Source organism: Moschus berezovskii, chromosome 7 (assembly GCF_049115385.1).
Source record: "Moschus berezovskii isolate FMDL1 chromosome 7, NW_MosBer_1.0, whole genome shotgun sequence".
Classification (NCBI taxonomy): domain Eukaryota; kingdom Metazoa; phylum Chordata; class Mammalia; order Artiodactyla; family Moschidae; genus Moschus; species Moschus berezovskii.
This window is the reverse complement of record NC_142466.1, coordinates 67,993,382-68,004,188: the sequence shown is the minus strand read 5'-3', so window position 1 is coordinate 68,004,188 and position 10,807 is coordinate 67,993,382. Positions and strand designations below refer to the sequence as shown.

The following is a 10,807-nucleotide window of genomic DNA, read 5'->3' as shown; positions in this document are numbered from 1 at the left end:
TCATTGGGTAACTAAGACCCCAGGTGCCTTGGAACAACTAAGCCCAGGTGCCACAATCACTGAGCCCCCACTTCACAGCTAGAGAGTCCATGTGGCACAACGAAAGATCCAAAGATCCCACGTGCAAGAACTAAGACCCCATGCAGCCAAATAAATAAACATAAAAAAATTATTAAAAAGAAAAAAGAGAGATAAGAATGCTAAAGCTTGTGGGCATTCTACAGCAGACACTGGGACCAAACCCAGTTAGTAATATGTTACCTGCCTCCTCTATGACCAGAAAGTTAAGGGTGGGATTCAGATAATACTAGGTCCTTTAGCTAACTGTAACTTTAACATCTTCCTAGTCCACTTTCCTCCAATCTGCTCCACCTGGTAAACTCCTACTCATCCTTACATTCTTTACTTCTAAGAATGTGTCTCACCAACCTCCAAGGAGACTGTAAACTCTTTAAAAGCCTGGACTGTATCTTTATCGTTATGTCTTTAGAGTCTAGCACTGGTCATGACTGTATAAATGAAAAGATCACACACTTCATTGTTAGGGTGGAATTCGAAATGTCCGTTGCCAAAGATTCATCTGCACTTCTCTCACCCAGCCAGCCGCCACTGTAGCACTGTGCCTTGTCAACTTGCGGCGCTCTCTCTCCCTGCTCAGTCCCCAGTTGGTGGCTGCATGTGAGGAAAGGCTGAGGACAATACGGAAATGATCTATTCAGCAGTTTAGTTGCACCCTCACCCACATGGCTGTATTTAGAGGCACTCCTAGTACATGACTGAGATTATTTTGCTCCCCTATGGTTTTGATATGAGAGAGAAACATGAAAGGAAAATGGGTTCAGTTACCAACATTACATCCAAGAAGAGGAGGGAGCAAGGGGGGCATGAATCTGCGGAATTCTTCTCTAATAAAAAAAGCTCTCAGCACAACTCAAAAGCCTTTCTGCACCGCACAACCTCTCCTTCTTTTGAGACTAGGCCCAGCCGAGTTGGATGGCTTCCTGCAAGTCTTTTAACAACAAGGGCGTTTAAAGTAGGAAAAAGGAAGAGAAAGTCAGAAAGGGGCGAGGGGCCAGGGCTGAGCCAGATTTTTGGCTTCTGCTCATAATTTAAGATGGGTCTCTAGATTTAAAGAAGGCAGCACACCTCCATCCGTTTCGTTTCTGCTTCTGCTACCCTCTCTGGGTCCGCAGGGATTGATTCATCACTGAGATACAGCCCAAGAAGGGAAGGGAGAGTTTCTGTCCTAAGTGTCTGAAAAGGAAAAACTTTGAGAAAACAGCCAAGAGAGGGAGAGGAGAGGAGGCTGTGTGGGAAGACGTGGAGGAAGGAGGCCAAGGCGGCACAACCCATGGAACGGGAGCCTGCGGGCGGGCGCGCTGGCGGGCAGCAGCTACCCGGGCCAAGCCCCGGGCAAACTCATAGGAGCCAACGCCGGCGCCAGAGGCAGCCGCGACGGAGCCCAGGTGCAGCCGGGCCTGGGTCGCTAGAGGCCTGGCCCGGGAGGCCCGCGGCCGCGCCCCGGAGGCGGACCGGGGGCGGAGCAGCCCCCAAAGCCGGGCTCTCCCGGCAGGCGGCCCTCACCCTCCCCGCCTCGCGAGCGACAGCGGCAGAGGATGCCCCGCGGCGCCGCCCGCCCGGCCCCGGGGCCTCGGTCTGCGGAGGAGCCCGCCGCCCATTGGCGGCTGCGGCGCTGCGTCCCCGCCCCCCTCCGCGTCCCCGCCCCCTCCGCCGCCGCCGCCGCTCCCCGGCTCCTCCTCCTCCCCCTCCGGGAGCCGCCTCTGTCGCCGCCGCCGCCACTGCCGCTGCCGGCCGGGGCCCAGCCAGTGCTCGCCGCGCCGGAGTCGAGTCGGAGCCGGAGCCGCTGCCCGCGGCCCCGCCATGAGCGGAAGCGCCGCTGCCGCGGTCGCCGCCGCCGCCGCCTCAGCAGCCGCGGCCGCCGCGCACTTCCAGCCTCAGTCGTCGTCTCCCAGGCCGGGCCCCGCCGAGCTCGGGCCCCCGCGCCGCCTGCGCGCCCCGCCGCCTCGGCTCGAGCCCCCTGCCGCCGGCCGCCTCAGCCCTCCGGGCCACGGGCCTCTCCGGCCGGGCGCCCAGGGTGGCGGCGCCTGCGGCCGAGCGCCGGGAGCAGGTACGGGGTCCAGGAGCGGGCCAGACGGGGAGGGGCGTGGGTTGATCCCGGGGATGGGGGTGGGCAGAGGCGTGCGGTCCAGCCGCCCGGCCCCACGGAGGGGGTGGAGCGTTGTCCGGGTCAGGTTAGTCCGGCCCCGGAGCCCCTGGGAGTCCTGCGTCCTCGCTGTGCCGAGCGGCTCACAAAGCGTTTTCCACCCGGTTGCTAACCGCCCCCTTGCCCCCCCACCCCGGAGTGGGCAGGGCAGGACCTCTCCAGGTCTCCGCTGGGCGGAGGAGGAAACTGAGGCTTACTGGGGGAAGTGACTTGCCCAAGGTCACATAGCCGGCGAGAGTCGTAGCCTGGCTGGGACCCAGGGCCACTCTGGGCTGGCCCGGGCCCCAAGTAGGGGGCGCTGGAAGGAGGACGAGCCCCCAGCCCCGAAGAACTGAGATTGATCGCGGAGGAGGGGGCGCTAGGCCCGTCCCCAGGCACGCCCACCCGGCGCTTTGGGGCTAGCTTAGGAGGAAGCATCTTGCGGGCTGGGACGGCGGAGCGGCGGCGGATTTGGGGGCTTGGTGGTGTGCTGGGCAGTCGATTTGGGGATCCGCAGGAGGAGAGACTCCTGTGAGGTGGTCCTCTCGGGGAAGAGGGCTTTCTTGAGTGAGTGGGTCAGAGCTTCGGAAACTTCTAATCGCGGGGACCATTTGGTCTCTGCCAGGCCACCTTCCCCACCACTGCACGGATTAAACCAATCCAGCTGGAATTAATAGGAGGGAGGCCTGCTTGCTTTTGTGGAGACGCTCGTAAGGTGTCTTTTCCACGAAATGGCCTGAGTTTCGTTCATGCCCCAAACAAGTGTATATGTGACCCTCGTAAAGGCGTTTCTGCTACAGAAAACCAAGTGAGGTTTTTTCCCTGGTGGTCCGGACTTGTCACACTTGGGTAACCCTCAGTGAAAGAACAGCTGTCCTGGGCATGAAAGGGGAAGGAAGTGAGAGGATCGGGACTAGTCACACCCGCCTGCCTGGTATGGAACAGGGATTCCCGTTTTTCTTTCGAGTGGGTTGTTTTTATTGTAGATACATCTTGGAAAGGAACTTGGGGTACTAGAGGTGACAAACATAGAGGAGGGTCCCGTGGAGCGAGAAAATAGAAGCCGTGGAATGGGGGAAAAGGAGAGGGTATTTTGTCATTGTGGGGGAAGGGAGATGAAAGGGTTGCTGAAGGGAGGGAGACAGTGTCTAGTGTAGAGAAAAAGATTGGACTGTTTCAGAGAGGGAGCCAAAGGTACAGAGCTTGAAAGGAGTCTGTTAGAGGAGGATGGTGTCTTACAGGGTTGAGTAATAGGTATTGGTCGGCAATCACTTCAGTTTCTTTGAGTAAAGACTGTTGTAAGTACTTTTACATAAATGTTTTAGCTGTTCTGCTCCCCACCCCCATTCTCTGTCGGCTTCTACAGCAGGCCCATAGTATTGTCTTGGAAGTAAGGCTTGACAAAAGAGGGAAGGGAAAGACTAATTAGCAAATGCATTAATTAGGGCCCTTTGTCCAGGATGATTCCTTGTTTAAGTCAGCTGTTTTCTTGCTGCCGTCCTGCACCTCAGCTTTCTAGTTGTGGTGGCTGTTGGCACAGTCCTTTGGGAACAGCTCCCCTGATTCAGATAAGATGGTTACCTTTTTTTTTAGAAAACTGAGAAAAACCTATTTGACAGATACACATAAAAGCAGGAAAATTTACTTGTCAAAAACTTAAAATCAGGGAAATGCAATTGAAACATCATTGAGATGCCGTTTCACACTTATCAGATTGGCAAAAATTAAATGCTGTGATAATCAAGTATTAGTGAGGTTATGAGGAAATCATCTATATACTGCTAGTGGGAATGTAAATGGATACAGCCATCATGGAGAGTAACATGATGTCTGGTTGATGGAGGGCAGACAAACCTATTTACCTAAAATGCCCTTTTCTGGGTATATACTTTAAGAAATCTTTGCACACTTGTCCAAGAAAATAAGTACAAGAATGTTCATTGCTGCTTAAATGTCCACCAACAGGGAAATACATAAATTGTTAGATAGTCCCACACAATTGAGTATTATAGCACTGTGAAAAATAAACCGTAGCCACATAAATTAAAATGGTTGAATCTTAATATGGGGTGGGCGAGCAAGTAACAGAAGAGTTATTAGAGAATGTTTCCACTTGCATAAAATCTGAAAACATGCACAATAATATTTTCTGTGTCTGTGTGTGACTGCAGCCTGCCAGGCTGCTCTGTCCTTGGGAGAAATACTAGAGTGAGTTGCCATGTCCTCCTCCAGGGGATCTTCCTGACCCAAGAATCGAACCCATGTCTTTTGCATTGGCAAGCAGATTCTTTATCACTGAGCCACCTGTATGTGTTTACATATGTAGTAAATAGTATAAAAACATTCATGGTAGCAACACCAAATTCAGAGAAGTAGTTATCTCGTAAGAGTGGATGAGGAATGGAATTGGTCAGGGATATACAGAGGGACACAGGGCTTTAATTATATCTAGTATTCTGTTATTAAATCTGAATCAGACAATTGCAAATTAAGATTTGCTTATCTTCAATGTAGGGTACAGGGATAGTCATTATATTATTTTAAATATTTTTCAGATGTTTGAAATATTTCTCACATGCAAAACAATTTCTTGTTTACATAGCACAGGGGTTTTGTGCCATAATAATGAAAGTCTGGCTGCAGGCTCCAGCCCTGCACAGCCGGTTAGGCATGCTGGCTGGTGATCTTTTTCTCACCCCTTTTTGACCTACAAAGCCTAGTTTTGTGATGGATGACTGTTATTTTGGAACAGCTGATAAGGCACGTGGAGGATTTCCCAGTCTTTCTAAACTTTCTGGTAGACCTAGGTCAGCAGTTTGAGCTTTGTCAAAATATGAGTGCGCCAGGACATTTTCATCCATCAGAATGAATGAAAGGGACCTAGAGAGGGACCCAGAAATTTGATTCTGAACATGTTCCCTTGTAGATTCTGATGCGCACTGGAGTTTGAGACCACTGCCTTAGGTTTCTTCTGACTCTGGGCTGTGGTCCTTCTCAGCTTTGCCCAGCCTGTCCCCTGGACTACCTTCTGTTGCTGCTCCTGCATGACTGGGACTAATTTGGACCCATGAGATATTTCGCTCTTTTGCATGACATAGAAGAATGATAGGGTTGGAAGCCATTGGATATTAAACCATCTGGATTGTGTATTCCTCTTACTTTCATGCAGGTATCCAAGAGGCCCACCACCTACTAGGGCTCTTTATTGGGTTTTACAAACTTTAACCACATGTATCAGTGTATATAGTTTTATAGATAGTGTAGAGGCAAAATAGTGTCTGACTGAGAAGGAAAACTAGCAAATTGGAGAAAGTAAACCCCCAGAGGTAAATGTATGTGATCTTGCCTTTCTCTATAGATGATAGTGATTGAGTATTTTAACTTAGCACATGCATTTGATGTTCAGTTATTTGAACCTGTAGTCAAAGATTAGGGGCTTTACGAACAACTCATTGCTCTGGACAGAAGTTTCCTTTCTCCCAAATTTGCTACTTTTCCTTCTTTCTAGACCCTATTTCTCTAGTCCTAATATGTTTATGAATGAATTTATATTAACATGTGAGGATTTCTGGTAATGAAATGTGTGAAATGCCTGTTTGTCGTTGGTGAGGTTCTTTCTGGAAACCTATTTTGGAGGTGCAGTTTTGCCCCAGGTACACTTTTGTAGGGCTGCTGATATAGAGTTGTATAACTTATGCTAGCCCAGGGCACTTGTTTTGTTTCTCAAGTGGGAGTACAAACCCATTTTGTGCTCCACTTGCCAAGATGCACACGTTGTGTGGAACTGTGTCCCCTTAGTTGGACACCCTTTTCTAATCCTCATAAAGGTACTCTCCGAACTAGCATGGCTTTGCAGCTTTGGAACTGTTGTTCCAGCTGTTACCCATCCATACTCATCACAGGCTCTGAGGATAAGGCTGGTCACTGTTGGTCCTGGTGCTCTGCAAGACTTTTCTCCTTGTGAACTTCTCATGGGAAGGGACTTACCCCTGCCTCTTCATTACTAAGCTCAGTTGAACCAAAGAGTTCAGCTCAAAATTGTAAAATTTGTTATGGGTGTAGAGAAATGGGTACAGAATAAACAATTTGAAAAGTACCATTATATATGGAAAGACAATGAGAAAGAAATCATAAAAAAAGACAGAAGCATCTGGTAAGCAAAGGAGAGAAAGTAGCTGTGTGCCACATTTGCTCTTGCATTCATATAGTGCTCATATTGAGGGGGACATTCGATGCTCTTTTTTTCTCTTCCTATTTCTCTCTACACTAGCATTCCTGAATTTCTTAGGATCTGAGGCTTTTTAGCCAGTTTGGAAAATATTTACCCATTTGTATTTTCCATTAAGTGGTTGTTTACGTTTCCTGCTGTTTCATATTTTCTTGGAGAGAGAGGGAGGGGGAGTGCTGAACCAAGGACAAGACTGGACTTCCTACTGCTTCTGCAAATAATGGCAGTGTGTTTTTCAGAGCAGTTGTCATGGAAGAGTGCTGTTCTGTGGGCTCGAGAGGTACAATTTGAAATGGTTTCTGTTGCTGCTTTTATTGTTTTTAAACGTGATTGAGGGTAATGGATAGAGGGTACCATTGTGCTTTTGCTGCTGTCTTAAAGAAATTTTTAAAAAAGTATGCAAATAAAACCAAAAATGTTTAACAAAAGTAGTCTTCTGTCCATTCAAGGAGAATAAACAAGTCTTACCCGAAGCAGTTTCAGGTTGTTTTTTTTTTCCTGTTTTTATTTTTAATGGATATTAGTGCTATTCTAGGGACTGCTTTGGCAGTTAACCAGAGTGATGTTGGGCAGATGGAGAAAAATGGGATTATTGTGTTAGCCTTTAACAGCAGCTCCTTCCAGTCATGATATGGAAAGCTATCACTGCATTGTCTGATTTTGTGATAAAATATGCACAGAAATGAGGGAGAGAGTGTAAGTTTTGATATGACCATTTGACCCTGCTGATAGAAGGGAAGAAGTGATAAAGAGGAAAAAATACATACATGGACAAGAGAGCTGCAAGCAGTCAAGTAATAGAATATTTTGTAGTGCTCCTGGGATGTTCCTTGAGTCGAAAGTTACCTGTCAGGATCTGTTCTGCCTCAGCACCTTTGATTTCAGTGTTTGCAGATGGTGCTCACTGATCTTCAGTTAAAGTCTGTTTGATTGTTACAGAGCTGGAAAGTGAGTGGTTTTGAAGACTTAGACTGAAGTAGTAGGGTGGGCATCATTTCAGTCACTTTTGCAATTAGGAGATAGGACTCATAATTAGCAAAAATATTTTTGTTTGGCTTTTGGGCTACCTTTTTTTTTTCTTTTTCATTTAAATAGATTTGTCTTCCTGTGTAGATTTCTGCTGATGCCTAAATACATGTTTGAATGAGCACTTATTGGGTGGTCGCCAGTGATTCATGGGATGATGGCATCATTGTCAGAGACTTCATTACCTGAAGTACTGAGAACAGCACAAAGGAGGATATTTCAGCCACGGCTTTCTTTTCTCCTGCTTTTCATGCTTCCTTCTGGGCTTGGTGGTGATGTCTCTTGTCTGTCAGGACAGGCCCTGTGCTTTACTCTCCCGGGAGGGGTACAGAAGCTTTGCAGAACCTTTGGGCTGGACACCCATGAGTAAAACCCCTCAAACAATATTGAACCAGACCCAAGGGCCACCAGAATGGCCCCAGCTCCTCTTCTTTCCTTGCTGCTTATGTTGCCACCACCCACCCTTTGTTGTGGAGCCTGGAAGGTACCCCCCTCACCCCTAATCATACAAAAAGGATTTGTGCTTGGAGGATGTTTTAAAGGCAGGATCACTGTAATTATAATTCCCTAAGCACAACCAAGTAATGGGGGCATGCAGGGTAAAGATGGTATCCAAGTACTTGTTGGTAGGGAGAAGTCAGGAGGGGATTAAAAATCATCTGGAGACAGTACCAAAATGATGGATAATGGAGCGTTGTTGGTAATGCTGATGGGAATGTGTTTAAGTGAATACTTATCAGGGTTTTAAATTCTGATACTTGCAAGATACTTGAAGCTTTAAAAAGCACAAGACAGCCAGAATTTTTTTTCCCCTAGTCTAAAATTGTAACTGAAAAGTACTTTAGAAGAAGGTATGTAGAAATCCAGGCCTACTTTGCTTTATGTTTGTGTTGCCAGAATGATTGATCGCCTAGGAAAGCCAAATAGATAACCTACTTACTATCCAGGGGGACTCTTGCTAATCTTGTTTGTTTTTAAGTTTCTAAAAGTTAGCACCGACTGACATTTTGGGAAGCTTATTTTCCCCTACCACCACCAGAAAAAAAATTAATATAGGGATATGTGCTTAGTAGGTCTTCCTTTGTGGCTTAGCGGTAAAGAATTGCCTACCAGTGCAAGAGATGTGGGTCCAATCTCTGGGTTGGGAGTTCGACTTTTTAAATTTAAAAACAAAATTTTTTTTATTCTGCATATAAGTGAAATCTTACAGTATTTGTCTTTCTCTGTTTGGCTTATTTCACTTTACATTATTTCCTCCAGTTATATCTGTGTTTTTGCAAATGGCAGGCTTTCCTTCTTTCTTTGTGGCTGAATAATACTCCATTGTAAACGTTTACCCAACTTCTTCATCCATTCATTCATTCATCAGACACTTGGGGTCTTTATCTTAGCTATTGTGAATAATGCTGCGATGAACATGGGAGTACAGACATCTTGAGGAAATCTGCCTTAAATTTATCATCACTTAAGAATACTGGGTAGTCCATACAAAGATATTACCCAAATAATCCTTAAAAAGACTGTACCCATTTAATAGGTAAATTTTGTGAGGTTTGAAAATATATAGGGTTCCATTTTATCTGCTTTTAATGAAATGTAAGGTTGATTTCCACTTTGGTGATGGACAGGGAGGCCTGGCGTGCTGTGATTCATGGGGTCGCGGAGAGTCGGACACGACTGAGCGACTGAACTGAACTGAACTGAACTGAAGGTTGATTTCCTGCAGCCCCCACCCCCCGCCTGTTTTAGGCACATATATTGCTCAGCAGTGACTTATATTTTACCGCTGTTACTCAGTTTTTTCATTTGCTTCATTGATAATATTTCTTACAGTATATATACATATAGCCTCTGATGATTTACTTCACTGCTCTCTGGTGGCCAGTAAAAGTAATGATAAAACATTTATTGAATGCCTACTATATACCAGACACAGAATTTCAGATTTGATTCAGATATGCAACAGTTTAGCAATAGACTCTGACTGTTTGTTAGCTGACCAAACAAATTTTTTGGGTCTGCTAACCCCTAATAAGAGGGCAGAGAACATAAAAATTGCATAAATAATAATGATATGAACTAATCATGACAATTAACATTGCTGAAGCACAGATCTAATCAGATCACAAACTTAAGTGACTGACTTATAAGAAAAAGAGATATTTTTTGGTTTGGCATTTGAGGCCAGCATATTGGGTCTTCATTATTCATGTTGCTACTGTTCTTCATGGGTATTCTACAGGGAAGTTTAGTATCCTGTTGTCCATATATTTGTGTATCACTTTTCCACCTCTATTCCTTTGTTGCTTCAGCTTGGAATGCCTGTCTTCCTCCAGTTTTTCCAAATCATACTAGTTTTTTAATATCTAGTGGTCATTTACTATGTGCTTATTATGTGCAAGGCTCTCTTCTAAGTGGTTTGCCTGGATTAATTAACTTAATTTGCACTACAGTCCTCTAAGATTGATGCTTTTATTATCCTTATTGTGCAGATGAAGAAACAAGATTGAATATAAGCAAAGGTGATTACTGTCTTGGCCACGAAAGGGAATTTGCTGTCCAGTTTTACCTTTGCTCCTCCTGAGAAATATGCCCCTCCCCCCCTTTTAAAGTTCTTAATTTAGTAGGAGTACCTGGATTGGAGTGGGTTCACTTCAGATCAGGCATGTTTAAATTGCTTAGAAAATCTCCCATGTTCTGTGATTCTGAACACTGGTTTTAACTTGGTGCTTGTTTGGTCACTTAAGCAAATACAAAACTTCTTATGGAGAAATTTGGCCCTACTCAGAATCCCACCTTTTTGTGGGATTTCCCTCTGTGAAATTAGTACAAGAATGGATGTTAGACTTCTTTTTAGCCTTCTTAATTTCCATAATAAACTTTGATTTGTCACAAGCGAAAGCATAAACATGTCCCTTTATTCAATGGTATAGAATATGAATATTTCAGACATCGGCTGGAGAGCCTGGTGCTGTGTTGATGCTGTCTGACGTAGTAGATTATTTGGGGAAGATAATGTAGGATGGTGTGGTGTGGTTTAGTTGCTAAGTCCTGTCCGACCCTGGCAACCCCAGGGACTTTAGCCTGCCAGGCTCCTCTGTCCATGGGATTCTCCAGGCAAGAATACTGGAGTGGGTTGCCATTTCCTTCTCCACAGGATCTTCCGACCCAGGAATAGAACCCTGGTCTCCTGCATTGAAGGTAGATTCTTTACCTACTGAGCTATGAGGGAAGCCCTAATGTAGGATAGTGGTTCTCAAATGAACTACTTAACTTAGTTGGTATGCTTGTTAAAAATTGTCTTTAGGTGGCCTACAGTTGGAATCTGAGATTAAATTTTTTCAAGCAGT

The 10,807-nt window shown here is 45.8% G+C and overlaps 1 protein-coding gene across 4 annotated transcripts in view; it reads left to right on the top strand.

Annotated features, from left to right (window-relative positions):
• The first annotated feature begins 1,779 nt into the window (after window positions 1-1,779).
• Window positions 1,780-10,807, top strand: part of RNF38 (ring finger protein 38) — a 129,087-nt gene continuing 120,059 nt past the window's right edge. For 3 of the 4 annotated variants that reach the window (XM_055427062.2, XM_055427061.2, XM_055427060.2), the window contains exon 1: window positions 1,780-2,128. In XM_055427062.2, the coding sequence (XP_055283037.1) occupies window positions 1,882-2,128 (247 nt within the window). In that variant the 5' untranslated portion in view covers window positions 1,780-1,881. The remainder of the gene's footprint in view (window positions 2,129-10,807) is intronic. The other variant, XM_055427063.2, reaches the window with a different exon arrangement.